Source organism: Megalops cyprinoides, chromosome 10 (assembly GCF_013368585.1).
Source record: "Megalops cyprinoides isolate fMegCyp1 chromosome 10, fMegCyp1.pri, whole genome shotgun sequence".
NCBI classification, from domain to species: domain Eukaryota; kingdom Metazoa; phylum Chordata; class Actinopteri; order Elopiformes; family Megalopidae; genus Megalops; species Megalops cyprinoides.
The window spans coordinates 31,728,736-31,749,918 of record NC_050592.1 but is presented as its reverse complement, the minus strand read 5'-3'; the positions used below and the strand labels follow the sequence as shown (position 1 = coordinate 31,749,918).

At 48.2% G+C, this 21,183-nt stretch overlaps 1 protein-coding gene across 3 annotated transcripts in view; it reads right to left on the bottom strand.

Annotated features, from left to right (window-relative positions):
* The window catches only part of LOC118784006 (vacuolar protein sorting-associated protein 13B-like), a 281,109-nt gene that overhangs the window by 93,111 nt on the left and 166,815 nt on the right, over positions 1 to 21,183 (bottom strand). Inside the window, exons 27-29 of one of the 3 annotated variants that reach the window (XM_036537972.1) lie at positions 19,725 to 19,830; positions 17,383 to 17,794; positions 16,601 to 16,712 (exon numbers count right to left, since the gene is read on the bottom strand). In XM_036537972.1, coding sequence (XP_036393865.1) covers positions 16,601 to 16,712; positions 17,383 to 17,794; positions 19,725 to 19,830 — 630 coding nt within the window. Of the gene's footprint in view, positions 1 to 16,600; positions 16,713 to 17,382; positions 17,795 to 18,765; positions 18,908 to 19,724; positions 19,831 to 21,183 lie in introns of all 3 variants that reach the window. The other 2 variants (XM_036537973.1, XM_036537971.1) reach the window with 2 other exon arrangements.

The following is a 21,183-nucleotide window of genomic DNA, read 5'->3' as shown; positions in this document are numbered from 1 at the left end:
GGGGGGGTGGGGGGGGCCGGGGCGTGGGCTCACTGTTTATGATCTGAGCTACAATCAGAGCAATTATGCTGACTTGACAAGTATCCTCTTGATTTACTTTCCCCCATAAATTCTAGAAGGCGTGCACCAGAGAGCAGTGTGTTTTATGGTGCTGTAAAATTAAGCCTGCTTTATGGATCCAACATTGTGATGCACTACCGTTTTTTTCTTTTAATTGATTAAGCGGTTCAATATTTTACTCTATTGTACAATCTGGATCCTGTTAAGCGTTTGCAGGACTGATCTGAAATCCATTCTGAGGATGCGGCAGAGAGCTCACTTTATCTGTGAGAAGCGCAATCCTTGGCCCGGGCTCTTTCAACTTGATTAGAAGATACCGAGGCCGATTATTTAATTTCGGACGAATGTTTAAAGAAAGGAGATTGCATGTCAAAGGCTTGAGCCTTTTTTTGGATGAAATGAGGGAATTGTTCATAAACAACGAGCGAGCAATCGGTCGCCATATTTGATTAGGTTAACTAACGTTACAGGTTTAGCGGACAAGCTGCACAAACATGTAATCAGATAGCTAAAACAGTAGGTCTTTCCCCCCTGTGTTTCTTGACCTTAAACAACATCGCGTACTAATTCAAATTTCCTTCCAATAAACAAACGCTAAATGAAACAAAATACAATGAATTAGAACTGGAAGCTCCCACATAATGGAATTAAAAACGTATGTTTAAATCACTGGATTTTTGACTCAGTGTCCAAAAATATGAGCAGGGTTTGAAGCCTTCAAGCTGCCCAAGACAACAGAGCTATAACCACTTTCTCATGAGATAATGTCCAAATAAATTTATGTCAGCAAGGAAAACAGAATAAAGTAATTAAAATAATCTGGGGCACAGATGCTTCCGACACCAGCTAATTCTTCCTCCCAGCATGCCTCTTGGAACGGTGTTTATAATTCTGAGGCGTATCTAGCCCATTTCCAACTGCCAAGTATATTTATACAAAAGTGACATTTCTGCAGGAGAGTTTTCCTTTAGTTTCTTATTAAAATATCTCATCCGGCATTGAAACGCACATCCACAAGAATGCGATTGCATGCGTAACTTGAGCAAAAAGAGTACAAAAAACGAGAATGTGCATAAACTGTGTAAACAGAAACACCAAAAAATGCAGGACACTGAGAGGCGGTGGATCTCCACCCTCTCTCACTGGCTGAGTGACGCTGGGTGTCACACTCCTAACCGTGACGCAGCATGCTGCACTGTGAAACTCTCTGGTGACGGCACAGCGGGGAGCAGGGCTCATAACCCAGGGGTTGCCGGTTTAAATACACCACTGTTGCTTATTCTGAGCTGCCTCAGTAAATATACAGCTAAACAAATGGATACCATGTAAAAATTGGGGGCTATGTAGGACACTCTGAATAAGAGTGTCTGCTGTGCAAATTTGGTGTAATGTAATGACGTTCTTTATAGTGATGACAGCAGAGCTGTTTACATTAGGCTGGTACCACGCATTGTTCCAAAGGCTGTCTTAAACCATGTAACTCAGCGTGTCCGCAGGGAGCAGGAAGTGAAAGACAATCGCTAGCGCTGGATGGTAAACGCTTCCCATGATGAACGCATTACGGTCAGTAATGACATGAAGATGTCCGCTCCTACCAAGCGGCCCGCGGTCCAGAGCAGCTGAAGAGGAAGTCCCCTCGCCGGGCACCGTCTTACTAATCGCAGTTCCAGGCACGCACCCCCCTGTGAAAACATGGCACTCGGGCGGCGCAGCCCAAAGCATCGCACGGAAACGCAGACATGAAAAACGACCCCCGAACAAGAGCACCCATACAGAGAAAACCAAAGGAAAGAAAGAGCTTGAATATCAAAAGCCCACATCAAACCTCACAAAATAAAACAACCGCGTCAAAACTCTGCCTTGCTTTTATTAGGAGGCATTGGAACAGAGGGTGAAGAGAGACCCCCTCTAGGCACCAAAGCATTGGCTGTGCCCCCTGCAGAAGCCAAGGGACACTGTGCTGGGATCAGGGCACTCTGCTTGGGCTGTCAGAGGGGTGGTGGAGGGGTGGGGGGTGACGGCGCTTCTGTTGAACACAAAAGCCCTTCAGTAAACACCACACGTGAAAAGAATTACTGGAGATTACACATCAAAAGCTGCGACATGGTGCTTCCTTCCTGAAGGCCCGAGCTGGCAGGAAACGCCGTGCGGCAGCAAGCCACTGCAGTGTAAATACCGAGCCGCCTTCTGGCTGGGGCCACAGAGGCTCACGGGAGGCAGGGCCTGATGTGACATCATTACACCAGCCAATCATATGGCTCCGCCCCCCAGGACTTTGAATCAGGTGCAACTGCTTTCATCAGCCTGCCCATTTGACCCCTGCCCCTCCCCCTTTGGATTGGACCCTTTGGGTTCAATCTAACCCCCCACTTGTAACACAAAACCTCAACATGTAGCACAGTACTGCCCTTTCACTGCAGGTGCCTCCTTTATCCAACGCACCGGATCTCTAAAAGCGATCAACAAGTCACTTAATAACCCATGGAAGACTGAGGAAGAGCCTTCCTCTACTTAATGACAAGATCAATGACAAACAAAACTGTACTGCTGTCAATAATGATAATAATAATAATGATAATTTACACATACAGGACTGTACTGTGCAGAACTGTATTTGTATAACGTAACTACTATACAATCTATTTCATAGTGATTGGAATATAACAGAGCCAGTGGCAGTGTGCATTAATGTAATTAGTTTGCATTAATGTAATTAGTTTGCATTAATGTAATTAGTTTTGGTGCAGGTGCCGTGTCTCCCTTTCTGACTGTGGTTTTATTTGATCGAGTGATGGCTGAGGATGGGATTGTCTGTGTTTCTGGACACAGCTGTTGCCCTCCCACAGCCTTTCGTTTCCTTTGCAGCAATGAGTGACAGGCCCTGTCACACCTCTGCCTTGTTAGGTATCCCTCTCTTCTCACCTGGAGAAACTGAGGTTCAGCACCTCTGAACTACTGATGCCTGGCTGCTTGCACAGACAGTGGGCGCGCACATGCAGACGCACACAAATACGAGCACATGTACACCGATGGGCCAAAACATTATGACCACCTGTCTAATATGCTGTTGGTTCTCCATGTGCCGCCAAAACAGCGCCGACCCACCGAGGAACGGACTCTGCAAGACCCCTGAAGGTGTCCTGTGGTATCTGGCACCAAAACATTAACAGCAGAACCTTCAAGTCCTGTAAGTAGCGAGGTGGAGCCACCGTGGATCGGACTTGTCGGTCCAGCACATCCCACAGGTGCTCAACCGGATTGATATCTGAGAATTTGGAGGCCAGGACCCAGCAGAACATTGCCTAGAGCATCACACTCCCTCCACCGGCTTGCCGTCTCCCCACAGTGCATCCTGGTGCCATCAGTTCCCCAGGTAAACGGCGCACACGTACACAGCCATCCATGTGATCTAAAAGAAAACGGGACTCATCGGACCAGGCGACCTTCTTCCACTGCTCCAAGGTCCAGTTCTGATGCTCGCGTGCCCATTGCAGGCGCTTTCGACGGTGGACGGGGTCATCATGGGCACTCTGACCGGTCTGCGGCAACACAGCCCCATACACAGCAGGGTGCGATGCACTGCGTGTTGTGACACATTCCTCCCGTAACCATCATTAAAATTTTCCGTGACTTGTGCCACAGTAGACCTTGTGTCGGTTCAGACCAGACGGGATAGCCTTCGTTGCCGTCGCGCATCAATGAGCCCTGGGTGCCCAACACCCTGTTGCTGGTTTGTGGTTTGTCCCTCCTCGGAACACTGTCGGTAGGTACTCACCACTGCGGACTGGGAGCACCCCACAAGCCTTGCCGTTTCAGAGATGCTCCTGGCCCAGTCGTCTGGCCATAACAATTTGGCCCTTGTCAAAGTCACTCAGGCCTTTACTCCTGCCCATTTCTCCTGCATCCAACACACTGACTATGAGAACTGACTGTTCGCTTACCATCTAACTTACCCAGACCTTGACATGTGCCCTTGTTTGGAGATCATCAACGTTATTCGGTTCACCTGTGAGTGGTCATGTTTTGGCTCATCTGTGTATGCACAAAGTCATGTACACAAACGTGTGTGCATGTGCTTCTGCAAGTGCCAACTGCATATGAAAGGGCTCTTCAAAAAATCTGAATGCCCTAAAAACAGCCATGGCCCACCTGTGTGCTCTACTGACACATCACTGCGATAGTGATGGGGAAACACTCACCCTGCTACGCTAAAACACGCAGCTACAGGGCCCAGAAAACAGGAGGCTTCCCTCTATGAAACTGTACACATCTCTGTCTCTCTCTGAACGCAAATCATCTGACAGGGACACAGAGGATGAAAGGCTTTTGGAGATGTGCCCTTCAGCTATGTCCACGCACAACATGGCCACCTCCTTCAGAAGGGGCCAGTCAGATCAAAGCCCCGCTCACCCGTGCCGTGTGAGGAACGCCAGCTCACACTGCCATGCGGAAGGGTCTGGGGGCCGCGTGTGTGCATGCATGTGTGTGCGTGCGTGTGTATATATATAATCATAAGTGGGTGGGTGGGCAGCGGGCTGGGTTTCCTAATCTACTCTGATGCATCCGCAGGGTATCCCTTTTCACGCAGCACCGTTTGTCAAACATCATTATGGCTGAGGTATCTTTGCGCCCGAGGCCTCTCTCAGGTCTGCAGAGATGAAGATGCACAGGGTCTGAGGGGAGCTGCACCTCCTGACTCCACATGTGCGTCTCATTACAGGACCGATGATCGGAGGGGCGGGGGGTCGGGTGGATGTGAAAGTGGCGCTGGTTCGGGGGCACACGGTAGGAGGGGACGACGCAGTGGCACAAACTCGTACATACGCACACACCCATGCATAAACACGCATACAGATAGACACACACTAGCATACAAACACATTCTGACAGAAACACACACATATATGCAAACACAAACACAAACATATGAACACACCAAATGCGTATGGATTTGTACGGAGAGACAAACACAGACATATGCATGTACATACACACACGTAGAGACAGAGAAAGAGAGAGAGAGAGAGGGGTATAGAGAGAGAATGAGAGATAATGAGAGAGGGACAGAGAAAGACAGAGGCACAGGAAGTATGTATGTTTTCTTTGAGTCTGTACAGCACAACTTAGATTGTTTACCTTACTCTCTATATTAAAACTTTGCCAATTCTACTTTGGTTTGTCATGTCAGTAAAGCAGCACTGAAATGAATGGACAGAGAGAGAGAATAAGAGAGAGAGACAGAGAGGGCTACAGAGAAATAGAGAGGCATGGAGAAAGGGAGAGAGAAATATAGAAGGATATGTTATGAAGAAAGGTATTTAGAGAGATACAGAGCAAAACATACAGATAGAGGGAGGGAGCTGTAGTGAGTATGGCCCGGGATGGGGGACAAGGGACGGGGGACGGGGGACGGGGCGGGGGGAGTCGTGCGCAACTCTACCTCCCTGCAGGACGAGCTGCGAGCTCGTCATGTGCCCCTCAGCTGGGCGCACCATCAAACCCGGCCGCCTCCCTTTGAGCGGAACCGAGCGGCTTTAAACAGCCAGTAATACCAATGCATTAACCCACATAATCTGCGCGGGATTTCAGGAACAATGTCTCCCATCTTCAAAAGATTACACTTGCTAAGCTGGGAAAACAGAGGGGAGTGCCGGCGCTTTGAACGCGCGCGTAATTGCACCGGTTCGGCCTTGCGGTTTGACTTCTCTGTTCGGAGCACGCTGGTATCCAGCAAAACATATTTGCACAAGATCATGAGTTTTGTACAATTAAAGTCTTGTAACTAGAGCCGCGGCATGTGCACATCACAATCAAGGACAGTCTGCCCAGCCTGGAATGTTCAACAGACAGAGGCAGCGTCTGCCCTACGTTCACACAGGGACCAACAGATAAAAACGATCACGTTATGCCACATGCCAAAATACTCCATATATCCAAAATACATGGAACATGTATACATTTCTATACTTAACATTTATTTTACAAATGGCTCAATTCCTGCAAATTTATATACAGAATATTACACATGCATTATAACTGTATCTTACCATGTACAGCATGTATTTTCATAATTATACATATGTGCATATTCACAGACACACACACACACATAGTATGAAATATAGACTTTTTTCTAATACATGAGCAAAGCAAATTTTGAGATTTTTCTTATATTTTGAAATTCGTGATCCCTACCAATTATCCATGGAACACAGTAGACAAGACGGTTTTCACTCCATCTGAGCCTTGATTGAGCTTGTCGCTGAATGATGAGCTCCATTTTACATCTCTACTAACACATTCTTTGTGCATGAAATGTCCTAACAGACTGCTGTTCATAAAATTCTTAAATTCAAGGCAGCTGTCTCAAGCTTAATTATTTCATCAATTCCTTGCTCTAAGCCCCATCAATAGTCTTCATCAATAAAGCTGTCTGAAATACTGATTTGCTCAATGGGGTTAAGTGAACAGAAATAGCTTACAGACACCTCAGTGACTGAGAGCTTAGCTGACATGAAACCCTGTATTTCTCCATTTTCAAGGCTGTTCTTTTATCCTAGAGATGAAATACAGCAGAAGATGTACAGTACAACACCCTCACATAAACAACAAACAACTGCTATTTCAGACAAAACTGAGAGAACAAGTACAAGCACAAGAAAACAACAGGTTGCACAGATGTCAATACGACCACAAGATATCACTCTTAGGTGACGAAGACCAATGGCTACCACCTGAACCCTTCTCATAGGCCTCCCAAAAACCAGGCTACTACCAGTAAACAGATAATAATAAAAAGCTGAGAAAGACCGAGGGGCAGAGAGCCCTTTGAGTCCTTTTTTTTTTTTTTTAGCGAAGCAGTTGCTCTTTAAAGTCAAATTGTGCATCCTGGGGTTGTAATGTGCCTCTTATTAGACAGGCATTAAGCAATTATCCCATTTTGTTTCCAGAGCCGCAGAGCGCTTGTGGCTTCGCACATAGACATCTAAGGCGAGCGTGCATTCTCCGCTGAGGCTTTGTGGGCCTGCTGCTCCCCTCTTCTCACCTACTGCGCTACAAAGAGGCTTCTGTGAGCGGGACCGCTGTGCGGCCCACTCCGCGCTAGGAGCTGCCCTCCTCTCTCCCTGTACGGGAACCACATTCCCCTGCTGGGGTGATTTCCCAGCCCTCAACGTGGAAAAATTGGGGGGTGGGGGGTGTCTGCGATGAGGAAAGCGGTCATGGGATATCGGCATTTACCCCTTATTTGGTAAACACTCCGCAAGCCTGTGCGTGCTTCGACTCCATCACAGGGCAACGGCTGGGACAAGAGCCCCCATCGCTGCGTGTGAGTGTCATGTTTGAGCGTTTGGTTGCTTGCTCTTTTCCCATGCGCAACTCTGGAAAAATGTATGAATACTAACATACATACTGACGGAATCCCCTTCCCTCTCAGCCTGACACAGAAGAGCAGGAGAAAAGACAGTAATTTGATCCTTCAGAGCCATATTCAATCCCACAATTCAGGCATGTGCCAAATCTCTCCCTTTCCCAGGGACTGTCAAAGAGTGAGAACAGCCTCAACACCCAGGGTGTCACAGACTCAGCCGAATACAGAACAGCAGGCAATTAGCAGTCTGACAGATTAGATAAAATAAGATTAGATGAGATAACTTTACTGCTATGTACAGGTATACAGTACATACATTATGATTCATTAGTACAAATGTCCTCATAAAATAAATACAAGCACACCACACACCCACAGACACACACAGACACTATAATTACGGGGGAGAAAGTGCCCAATGAAGAGCACGAATATGAATTAACATACGAGTGTGCAGCCCAATGAAGAGCACGAATATGAATAACATACGAGTGTGCAGCCCAATGAAGAGCACGAATATGAATAACATACGAGTGTGCAGCCCAATGAAGAGCATGAATATGAATAACATACGAGTGTGCAGCCCAATGAAGAGCACGAATATGAATAACATACGAGTGTGCAGCCCAATGAAGAGCACGAATATGAATAACATACGAGTGTGCAGCCCAATGAAGAGCACGAATATGAATAACATACGAGTGTGCAGCCCAATGAAGAGCACGAATATGAATAACATACGAGTGTGCAGCCCAATGAAGAGCACGAATATGAATAACATACGAGTGTGCGCTGCAGACGTCCCCGGGCAGGGCCAGTGCACTCACACTCTCGCATGCCGCTGAGGGCGTAACACCAGTAGAAGCCCGCAGCGCTGGCGGTGGAGCAGGGAGCTTCCCGGACCAGGCAGCCGTGTATTCTTAGAAACCTACATCCTGCCACAGGATGGCCTGCCGCTTGGCACCGCTGCCGGAGTCCCACACAGGCCGCTGTTTCGGGGGCCCGGATCAGAACCTTTTTACGAGCCTGCAACAGCTGAGGGGTGATCCCTCGCTCCCCTGTCACCGGACGCTCCCCTGGTGATTGGCAGGGCAGGGCAAAAAACAAGGGCGATTCTGGGAAACGCTCAAAAAAAAAAAAAAAACACAATGCTCGCTCACTACTTTTAGCGCTACGCTCACATACGTGGGAATGGTGGCGCTGTACCCCCAGTGACAGCACTGACTGACATACGGTAGGAAGAAGGACACAGTGTACATCCATGGAGCAGCTCTACCAATAACAGATTTGTTTCCCAAAAGTATCACACTATCACACTGCAGACCAAATCATGGTTTCCTTTAATGCAAAGATAGAACCTCAAAAGAGAAAAAAAAGCTGCGGTTTACTTATTTGAAATTCTACTTGAGCAGCTCCCCCCAGTTCCTTTAAGTGTATGGTATGGGGATTTATATACATAAAATGCCCATAAATGCATGGTTGGGACAGCCTGGTTTAAACTTCTAATCCCACTAAACCTTTAAGTGCACGCCGAGAAATACAAGTGTTGCGGTAGAAATTCTCACAGAGGAGAAACCCTGAGAATAACATCAGAGGAGCCACAGATATTTATGGAATGAAACCACAAGCTGTACACAGAAGTCGGCAAATACCACAATACAGATGCAGTATGGTTTTCTCCCCATAACGGAAAACACTGCTATCCCTATGGCAAAGCCAGTGCTGTCCTCAATCCCCGAGGGGACACGAAGGTATCCGCTGTATACAATACGCTGATTACAGACGGACTCGTGGGCAGCGACTGCGCTTCCCCTCCAAGGCCTCCCCCCCACCCCCCCCCCCCCCAACCAGCTGCGCTGGGGTCCGATTTACAAACATCCATTCACATTCTCCAAAAAAGAAAAGAAAATATAACAGAGAACGCAACCAAAACAAAACAAATTATTACAACTAATGACTCTGAATTTTTTTTCATCAGAAATCGGTTGAGGAAGGTGTGTTATGTGATATGCTCACTGATGTGAAATGTAAATTATGTGAATTATGCAAAATACCGATAATTATTTATTGGGGGCTGCCTCAGGAAAGGAACAAAAATCGAAGAAGGTCTGCAATAAAAAAAAAAAAACCCGCAGAGCTGTAGTTACTCCAGAGTCTTCGGCTAAACTTCCCATCTGCACTACCACACATCGTCTCAAACTGTTCGTACATGAAAACGTTTCCAAATATCATCTCCTGGATCAGCACGGCCCTCTGATTCACAACATAAATTCTGCAGAACTTAATAAAACGGATGTTTGATTTACTTTGGTAACAGCAGTCACATTTTTAAAACAATTTTATCTTGCATTAATCCCGTGTGTCATGGCGATGTAAAATATCTCTTTCGGTTACAAAATCCAGGTGTTTCATTTGCTGACTGACAAAAACGATGTTTGTTCTGGCTGACCCTGCTTTCCGTGGTTATTTTCTTCTCCTTCCAGATTAATACCAGAGAGAGCGGAGGGAGCGCGCCTCTTCGACGCTGATTTAAGAGCGCGGGTGAGGAAATTCAAATCATTTCAGCTAATGTCTTTCTTCGGCATCGAGAACAACGAGGGCCCCTTAGAAGCCTCGCAGAAATTCATGTTTTCGGAAATGGCTTAACTATTACCCACTTTGTTTTCCAGCGCTGCTGCTGTGAATGCGTGCCTTCTACATGAAGTATCGTCTTCCATAACGTTTCATGACTGAGAAAGTAAATGCCTAATACCTGTTTTTCTTTAATAAAATACCCAATAAGTCTCGACAAAATCCTATACAGTCCTATGTAAATTAACCTAATCGTACAGGAAGTATGCCTGTCCTGTTACACATTTTTGTAGGACTTTGCTCATTTATTGTGGAATAAAAAACAACGGGACTGACGAATTGATAGCTTTGGGGAAAAACAGCATCTCTAAGCTGCAGAATTTATTGCATTCCACGTAGGCTTTTCCCTAAATATTTTGAAATTGGTTTCCTTCACAACGGGGGAGACCATTAGTGTTTTACCAAGCTAAACATTATTCCTGTCAATGTCTTGTCGCTGCTGTCTGTTTAACCTGTTCAGCCCTTCCCAGCCACAGTCCTCTTCTAGTCATAGCCTAACACTTGTGTTCAAGTTCAAGTTGAGCACCTTGCTCAGCGCCCCATCTGGGAAGCCAACCTCCGTTTCAACTGTGCTACATTACTTCATAATTAAACCTCTACATAGTTATGAATCTTTATACAGTAAAAGGTGAATTTTATATTATACATGTAACATGTAAAATTATTTTGTTATACAGAAGAAGGTGATTTATGTTTGTAAGAGCTGATAGGGTGATTTTGTGCAGTGTGTTTCATCCATATTAAACAAGAACACTTAACTGAATTATAATGAAACTCATAAATTACGGTCCATACAAGAGGGATGTTGTGAAACAACTCTGCTGATTACAATTGCCCCTGCTAGTTCTGATTTCTGTGAACTTTACCTTCACACTACAGATCAGTTTTGTTGGCTTGGTTTATCCTACAAATATGTCTCATATGAACAATCTGGAGTGAACAGGCCTATACTAAAGGACATCTGTAAGCACATGCTTACTGACTGCCATGGTGAATTTAAATATTCAAGTTTTACTGCAGCACTGTAACGCTTGATGCAATGTTTGTTGGTGGAAATAAATTCGTAACACCATCACAGTAATCAAGTTAGGGCTTTGCGAAAGAATAAAGGTAACTTCAAAGTGTAAAAAGGGAAAGTTTCAATCCCAGAAAAACATTATTTCTCTTAATTCTTCAGACATTCTGTATGTAAGAATACAACAGTTAAACTCAACTTAATCTGCTGCAGTAACAGGAGAGATTCAAACATCCACCATCCACCATGAGGCATTCAGTGCAGCTACAATCCCCAATCACTTCCAGCACCTGAGTGCAAGAAAACCTTCTGTACACAGCTCTGCTGCACACTTCAAAAACAACAATTAAGTGAAATTATCCTCTGAATTACACTGTTCTGTAAAGCTGGTGTGAACGCTGCAAAACAGTACTCTGCTGTAATTACATACCAGGCCCGATTTTCGCCATTTCTCACAGAGGCGAAAGCGATTTTTAACAGGATGAGTCCATGGGCCTCCCGAGCTGGCGTGCCCTAACCCCAGCCCCATGTGTGGGAGGCCCAATTTTAGCTCTGAGTGCCAAAGCGAACACTCCTTTTGAGCGAGGGTTGCCCAAGGGCGGCTTGGTTAACCTCGTCTCACCACAGCGTTCACACGCGTCGGCGTGTCACCTTGTGTGGCCTGTCACAAACTGTCCCCCGCCGAAACGAGCGAAACCAAACCTCAGCTCCTTTCGTCCATGTAAACAAGCTGAGAAAACCAGGGGGAGCCTGGCAGGGGGAGACGGTGAGAAAGCAAACGATCATGCCGCGGAGGGACCGATTAGCTACTCCAACGCTATTCATTCCTCTTTTTAATGGTAGGAAGAACCAACAAACAAAAGGGGAAGAGAAAAGAACAATGAAATGACTCAATGAAAATAATGAATTTTTGTTTCCTGGCAGGCACTGCATGCTCTGGGCACAAACGTGAGACACATACTGTACCAGCCTACTAGATACTGAAAAGGAACTGGGTCTTCAGGCTGAGGTGGTGCTTGTGACCAAGGCAGGTTGGGCCAAACAGTGGCTACTGTGAACCGATCTGCACCACGTGGCTGTAAGGCCATGTCATTTAGCAGCTCTCTACCTTGGGAGAAACCTGTGGAAAGAGGAACGGCACTTAAATCACAGCGTGATGTGGCTGCATGTTCTTGATGAGAAGGCGGCGGCTGGGGGGTGGGGGACTGAGGAGGGCGGGAATTAGGGTTCGAGGGGAGGTGGTGTGAGTGAGGGGCTATCGGCACATTCATCCTGCACCCCCCCCCCCCCCCACCCTTTCCAAAATCACCTGCTCCCACTCCATGGAACAACAAGTCCTTTCACTGTTACAATCCATCTCCTATGAGGCGCGGCAGACACAAATGAATTCAGACAGTCCAGACCCGGCAAAAAATGGGATGTAAAACCATTTATAAGCGGATGAGGCTGTTTACTGCTAGCCGGAGTGCTTTGTAATGCTATCCACCGTGCGGAATTGCGACCATGCCTGAGCAAGTCCGCTGCGCGTGACCTCAGAACGCACAGAACGACCTCCGCAATGTCAGAGCTTATATATGGTGTTGCGCAAGGCAAAGCAGCTATAGCTTCCCCTGGTATGGTTACCATATATGCTGAGTCTTTACAATGTGAGCGTGATGTGTGCCGTGATGTTTCCATTCTGTTCGGACGTGTCGGATGGCAGCCGCCCAAAGACCCCCCCCCCCCCCCCCCCCCCCGCTCCCTGTTCTAGGGGACCCCAGGCTCTCAGGATCGGCTGTATAAATAGACGCTGAATCTGGTCACTGCTGAAAAAATCACTGTCACACTCTAATACAAACTAATATCTGTGGTGGTCTCTGGTTGCCCAGTAGAGCCAGGCGTTTCTCTGGTTAATTTTCTTCTGTAACTTTGGATTGTAGTGGGGGCGGGGGGTGTTTTGGGTAGGGGGCGAGGTAGGGTGAAGTCAGGTTGCGGAGAGGGGCTCCTGCACGTCCACCTCGTGTCTCTCTCCACCCCGTCTGTCGGGGTGAGCAAGCGCACGCCGTGGCTCAGCGCAGGGACGGGCTGCCTGAGCCTGCCAGAACATTCCTTTAATAAGACTCAGGGGTAGCTTTCTGAGAGAGTATGTCTGTCTGCGTTGGGGAGAGCCCCTTCCAAAAACTCCAACGCTTAGCGGGAATGGCGGCCACGCTCGTCACACACCTCCCACGTGCTGTCTGCTGCCCCCAGCTCCAACAGCACAGTCACCGGGCTACTGCACTCAGTTTAACACTCCACTGGGTCTGTGGGTCTCAGCTGCCATACAGACCTTCAAAATTCCTACTGTGGATGAATGAATGAATATAAAATTAAATGATGTTTTTAAAGGAAAAATTTAAGGGAACAAATCAGGGATGTTTGTAGCTATCGAAAAGATCTGGGGCTAAGTCAAGTTTGCCTGGGGCTTGTCTTTTTTTTTGAAGGGAGATCGGCATCGGTAGGTTGGGGAGGTTTTATCTACCTTTATGATAAATAAATATTATCACACCTTCGGACGCTGCAAGTCAAGTTCCACTCTGTTACACAGTCTGTCTGTTGTTTTGCTATAAACACCTCCTTTTTCAGGGTAAAAATATTTGGGGCTTGGCTTAAAATATTCAGGGCTATAGCCCCGAATAATCGGACCTAACAACACCACTGGAACAAATTAAGTGAGAAAGCTGACACTCGGGAAGCTTTTTCTGTGTAAAATTCCTTCCTGTCTTACACCTATGAAATAACAAGGCAGTATGTGTTCTGTGAGACAACATGACCTTAAGGAACAACATGGAAACCTTTGCCCTAGGAGACAACATTACAATGCGACAACTTGTGTCCTATCAGATGACAATATGGGTTACTGTGTTTCGTTTAGGGCAACCCTCCTGTGTACACAGCACAGCTTAGCACTGACAGAGGCATGAGAGATAATACTCAGTAACGTAACAGTGTTCCTGCTGGAAACAGACCTACGGCCAGCGCCCCCTTTGCACAGTGAGATCAATGCTAGCATGTTTTCTCCACATTATAAAAACGGACACTAAAGAGGCTGGCGTTAACTTCAATCTGTTTCAGATGCGAACATATTGACTTTTACGCGTCTCCTCAAGCAGAAGGGTCCCCTCGAAGAGACGCGCGCTCGCCGCCGTTTCTCGCCCCGGGCAGAGGCCAGCGGCTGCGATTAGCCAACTCCTCCGCTTACAAGAAGCTTTCAATTAAGTGTTCCATGAGCGCCGTCGCTCTGGAAAAAGGGAGAGAGAGATCTGTGAGATTTTACAGAGAGCACTAACCACAAGAAAGCCAGGGCTGGAGGCACGCTGGACATTCCCGGGACTTCGCTCATGTACTTGGAAAAATCCCTCTTTTTCAAGGCAGGAAAATGATTTCAGCTGTGTAAATTGACAGCGGCCTTGCAGCGGGAGGCGGGGAGGGGGAAAGCCCAGCTCTGTGTCATTATTCCTGCTCCGCCGAGCCACCAGGGACCCGGCTCTGTTAGGAACCCGCGTTTCACATTGCCATCAGATGAAAAAGTGCTAATTGGTTCCAAATGAACCCGGCATTAACTCCGCGCACTGGCAAAAAAAAAAGGTTTATTTTCTCCTCCTTTTAAGTAATATATATTTTGAATCGTAAATATACAGTGCGTTTCAGAGCGCGAACCTACAGAATGTAAGATCAGCGCAGATCTACTGATACGCGGAGAAGTAGCTGGGTTTTACATTAGTGAAGCGGACCTTTAGGTATAGTGTTCGTGTTTATGAGCGCTTGCTCTTTAAAGCTGAAATTTTAGTCCTCCTTTCCCAGGACGGTAATACCACTTGCCAGTAAACATCATGAAGCAATCATTTAATGTAGCGACTTAGGCTACTTAAATCAGTCATCCAATTATGACAAAGGATGTAATTAGGGGATGGATAAACAGAACCTTGAGTATGGCTACTGGCATTTATTTGAACTTCATGTTTCTTTTTTTGGCCCGGCGGCTAGGATTTCCATAGATGCGTGCTCGTTATCATGAGCGGGTCGGTGGATCCCCTGTACAATGGCCTTGATTACCTTGGATGACACCAGGGTTCGGCCTCTGTATTCGGCAGAGGGAGCGCCGTGACTCACTGGCGTTTTCCTCTTTTAGGGAAAGGGCAAGACCGGCCTGCGGTGCGGTCAGCTATGCGCCTCCCCGGGCCTGGCTCGAGTTCGGCTAGCAGGTGGTGACTCTGGGCTGCCGGGATTGGAGGGCAGGGCGGGGACCTCGGCCAATTACTGGGTGCTGTGGGCGCAAGGGTGACAGGAGGCGCTGGAATGAGTCCAATGCCTGAGGCCATAAGAGCCCATTACATGGTAGTGTGGTCAGAAACTCCACTGCCTTTCCTGTGTGTGTGTGTGTGTGTGTGTGTGTGTGGTGGATCGGAGGGGGGCCAGAGTCGATGTTTCCAAACCCCATGCGTCTAAACACACATTATCATTCATGGTTTAAGAAAAAAAAAAAGAAAAATTTGATGTCGACGTGGGAACCAAGTAAAGAGTACGCTATCACCACAAACCACATGAGCAGTCCATAAGTACTTCCCTCATTCAAGCACAAGGTGCAAGGTGCAAAATAACAGCGCCAAGTGAACTGGTTGAACACCCCTTGGAATAAGTTGAGATGTAACACCTTTTTTCCTTGGAAGGAAAACCTTGAGAGCCATTTCCCAGCAGGCACGAGGGGGGGGTCCAAACAGGAGAGAGGAAAGCACATTTCAGATGGTAGCGTTTCTCACTGTATGGTCCTGCAAAAGGACCGCCTGACAGAGTCCCCCTCCTCTCCACTAACAGCGATCTCCTTAGCTAATGCTAAGGTTTACATTAACCGAAGGAAACAATGGGAGTCTGGAGTGGATGCCTCTCAGTGCACCTTCTCCTCCTCGAGCCCCAATGTCAGTTCACATCTCACTACCAGCTGCACAAAGCATTACGCCTCACTTTTATCTCCCTCATTACATGTGTCTGCCAGCTCCCTCTGCCCAGAGACGATTGGTGTGGTTTCCAGGCAGCCATGACACAATCCAGATCCGAGGCCCCTTTTGCAGAAAATGTGTTTACGCTGAATATTCCCCTCAGAAGTTCGCCTGCCTTCACAGCTTTGATCCACATGGCACTGGGGCTTGTATCAACAGTCTTGTGTTTCAAGACGCCTGCTCCGCGCGTCACTCAGGGGGGCTCCGCCGTGCCGCAGGGCAGCCGTCGCAGCCTGACAAACCCCCTCCCCCCACCCCCACCCCACTGCCCGCGTGAAAACGTGTGACGGGGGGCCCCTCTGGTGTCCCCCTTCTCTCCTCGCCTTCATGACGTGCAGGGTGCGCTTGAGCCCGGGTGAATTCCGAGTGGCACTTTCAAACAAATCGCTGTCAGACACGGCTGAAGGCTGGGGCCAAAGATGGACGCCCCTCTCATTTGGGGGGGGGCGGGCGTCCCAGCATCTGAGGGGCGTTGAGGAGAAGGCGGGTGGGGGGTGGGGGGGTACTTACTGATAGATGTCCTTGCGCAGCACGGTTCGACTCAGGGGGTTGTCAGCTTGGGGGGCCATGCTGACAGAGCCAATCTTCAGCACCAGGGTGTCCTCTTTCTTCAGGTGGGATTCTGTTTCAACACACGCGAATTGTTACACAGACTTCCACATGGAACGGCGGAACGATCCATCAATGCTCACAATTGGAGCAGGCAGATACTGCAGATATTGCTTACAGATTTACTTACCCAAAAGTAAGACATTAAGCAGTACAGCTATACTTCTGTTAGCAAGTACAACACAAGCACTTTATTTAAAGGGCTTATCTGGAAAAATAACTGTACCTTGTGATAGCAAAATAAATAATCGCAGCTGAAACAGGAATGAAAAATAACAGTAGCTTAATAAGAGTAGCTTAGGGTACAGCTCTCATATAACATGTATATCTGATTGGCGCTTGAATTCAATTTCTGGGTTGTGAGAAAAAAGTCAGTAAGAAATCTGAAAATGAACCCCAGGAAATATGCTGAATCAGACATATGGCTGCTGTACAAAGCAAACTACAAGTCAATGGCCCTCACAGTACATGGCTGATCCTAAAATGATTGGTAAGTCAAAGTCGCCCACTCTTGCCAGAACAGAGCAGTTCTGGATGTGTTTTAACAGCACCAGAGGAAGACTTCTACCCACTACAAGAGTTCATGAGGGACACCTATGCATGGCCCTCCCTCCCCATCCCCTGCTCCCCCCCCCCCCCCCCCAATCCCTGGCCCCTCCCCCTACCCTGACTCCTCCCCTCACCTGTGATTGGCTGCTTGTCCTGCATGCCAGGGCAGAAGATGCGGATGACACTGGTGTTGATGTAGATGAGGGGCAGGCTGCGGGAGGTGAGGGCGTGGCTCCTCATGGGCTGGCCGGCGGACCTGCCCTTGTCGCGGTAACGGCGGGGCAGTGTGGCCTGGAACACGCCAGCCACGGTGGCCAGCAGGGGGCAGGAGAGCACCACATCGAAGGGCTGGGCGGTGAGCAGGATCTCGCGCAGGTACTGTGGCGAGCCGTCGGCCGGCCCCTCCGTCAGCCTCTGCACCCCGCGTGACCCCCGCTCCTGCCGCGTGGTCAGCTTGTGCCGCACGTTCTTGGTGACCGCCTGGGTGTAGGTTATTGACAGGAAGCCGTGCTGCTGGTGGGACACCTCTAGCACCTTGGCCGCCGTCTGCTTGTGACAACGACAAGAAGGCTGCTGAGCAGGCAAACAGCATGGCGGCCATTCAGAGACCAGCCATTATGATGTTAGCTAAGCATACTAAGCTCATGGTGGTGCTTTTTTCTGTTTGATCTATTCCCTGAACATCTTACATCTTAGACTTAGAGGATACCATAAAAAATCATAAAACAACTGATCAATTTTGAGAGAATTTGATGTTTGCTTCATGATCGTTTCACTATATGAAGATTAATGAGGCATCCTTTAAGCTTTATTCAGAATGCAAAAGAGATTTACAACCATATTTTTGATTTCTAGATTCACTGCATAATTACCATTATCTATTTAGAGATATGTGAGCATAAGCTTAAACAGAAAAATAAAAAAGAAGAAAAAAACTCAACAAATGCAATTTAAAACCAGAATGCGTTCAAAGAGTATTAAGAAGATCTTGGAAATGCATTGAATACTGAATGATTATGCCTGTAGATTATGCCAGCGTGAGCTTTCATTAACTTTGCGGTGAGTTGACGGAGGTGTCAATCAAATCTTACTAATTGGCTAAAATACAGATTAGGAGCAACTTTATGTTCTTCCAGACACTGAGATGCACATTTTGTCAAATGTAAAGAACGTATATTTCACCTCAGACCCTCCGATATCTGTAAAGCAGAATCGCCAAAATAACAAAGTGTACCAAGGATCATTTCTGTGCCTCACTTCCAGCCACTTTCTGCAATCTGTTATCAAGCCATCATGACTGAAGAAACTCTGCCTTATGCAAAACAGCTACTATCCCGATAATGTGAAGATAGATAAACTAGACTAAGGTTAAGTTCTGAGGCATGGCACGGGCCAGTCTCAGACCGGCTGTTGAAATGATTCTGGGTACACTCAAAGCTTGCTGAGGATTTGCTTTGAGATCAAAGTCAATGGGAGCTCCACACATCACAGAGAGCTAGAGAGAGCTGGATTCTTACAGGAGGAAAAAAGCCAGAGAAGTGGCTGAGAGGGTCCTGCTTGCTGACGGGTCGAACCAGCACAGTGCGTCTGTTCAGCTTGTCAGTGCAAGAGAGGACCGCGCCTCCGCATCGGCCCAGACAGCGCGGGCCTTCCTCTGGGCTGGGGTGGGGGGCGGGGGGGGTGGAGGTGTGTCGAAGAGAGGAGGGGAGAGAGCAAAAAAAAAATTGGAGATGGGGGAGAAAAAGGGACAGAGATGAAAAAGAAATAAGCGTGAGATTGAAAGAGATTCGGTGATTTGTTTTTGCAAACTGAAACCAAATTTTGAAGAATTGTAAAACGAAGCAGCACGTTGAGTGATGGCCTTAGGCTGTGATGAGGCTTCGCAATGCTCAGAATCGTCACTGTTCCCATGTGATCGGTCCCTCCCGCTCCCTCCACCCAATAGTGCGGTGATGAGAAAACAGCGGGGGGGGGGAGGACAGAATAAGGCCATCACAGAAACCTGCATCGGCCCCCCTCCCACCCGGGGGAGGGGTGCGGCTCATCACAGGTTCTTCAGGCGTGGGAATGCTTTCCACCTGATTTCATTTAGATATCTCAGCAATCACAGCCATCAGAGAGGCAGGGAGAGGACCACAGCAGGAACCCTAATACTAGTTCTTCATTAAGGGTGAACAGTCTGATGGATTGAACCTTGAAGGCTTAAAGTTCTCTCTGCTGTCTTGTGCTCTTATCTACCAAACATGACTTTTTTTGTTGTACTCAATTTAACACTTCTGCTTGTTCTGAAGTATATGGCGATGGGAAATATTTGCAAATTTGTCATATTCTGCGACCTTGCGGCCTCTGTGTGAACACATACTGGCAGGTTACTGCGGGTCCCCCTCCCAAGCTCTCCAGAACAGGTAAAGATGAATGACCCAGGTTAGGAGTGAAAGTGTCCTGAGCAGCGTGCTCCTGTAAGCCAGGGCCTCACCACCAGTTTCTCCTTGCACTGAAGAATGACTCCTTCAAAATGGCCTGCCTGCCAGCCCTCGTCTGGCCTGGAAGAGACAAGGCCCATCTCATCTAAACTCTGCAGCCTGGGGAGATGGCAACTCTCATTATTCAACCAGTTCAAGCAATGATAATAGCACAGGTTAAGGTCCTTCTTTTAAATTTCATCCCTCCAGTACATCCTGCTGAAGAGTGTTAGGGCACACCTTACCTGTGGTAAGCCTGCTTTCTGCCGTATTGATGTCAGTATTGTGAATGGACTTCTTGTGGCCCCCAAAAGGCTATTAAGTGTAAGTACAATGACACAATGACCTGATGACGCAAGGACTGGTCTGAAATGATTGGCAGGTCTCTCCGACAGAGCTGTGATTGAGTCACACAGCCTTAACGCCGCTGTACCTGCGCATCACAAACCCAGCAAGAGTTCAACCCAGAAGAATTTCCAACTAATTACGCCGCTGACAGCCCTGGATCCACCGCAAGCCTCAAATCCCTCCAGGCAGCGCCACGAATGCCGAGTTCAACCCTTTCCCATGCGCGCAAAATCGATTAATAACTGTCACCCGAGAGAGCGGGGGGGGAGCGTGTGTCGCACATTTACGGGGCGGCATTTCGTACAAAGGGAATGCCTCTGCATTTACATAATCCCTTGGAATCACTTTCAATGAGAGCACTTCTCACTCACAACACAGATCCTTACCGACGCCCCCCCCCCACCCCCACCCCCTCTCCTCTGAGGCAAGAAGTTCAATCGCCCGGGGGCTCTTTGTGATCTCCCCTCCATGTCCTCCTGATGCATGAGGACCTCCCATCCCTCTCTCTCTCTCTCTCTCTCTCCATCACCGGCCCATTTGCGCAACAGCTGGAAGGCATCAGCTCCAATCTGTGTGAGCCGCTCCTCGGAGCAAATGAGGGTGAACTGTCACCAGACATCTTCTCGCATTGGGTGTCTGATCATTTAAAAGAATTTAAGGGAGGCTGCTGCCAGCGAGGCCCTATGCCGAGGAGCCCCGGCCCCCGCTCCCTGCTCCGCACAATCAGACGTTAATTATTTATTTACCCTCTGCGCTCGCGGTCCTGCCTAGCTCTCCATCGCGCTCTGGGGCGCCCTGGGGGGGACACCGCGGGCGGCGATCACACGCCGCTGGCTCCGCGGCAGCCTGCCGACATGTACTTTTCTGGCAGGTGGTACCTCGATAAGCCCTCTGTCTAACCAGACCCCTCGCAGCTCCGAGGGCTGAGTCTGAGTGGGGCCGACTGCTCCCTGTTCTGCAGACGGCACATGAACTGCGTTCAGCGTTAGGTCCCTGCCGTTCTCTAGCAGCCGAGCTCCAGGACACACACAGCAGGGGTAGCTCCATCAGGTCATCAGGCCTCGGTGGCTCACGAATGGGCCTGGCTCAGACTGATGACCTCATAAGAGGGTGACTCAGAGCCGG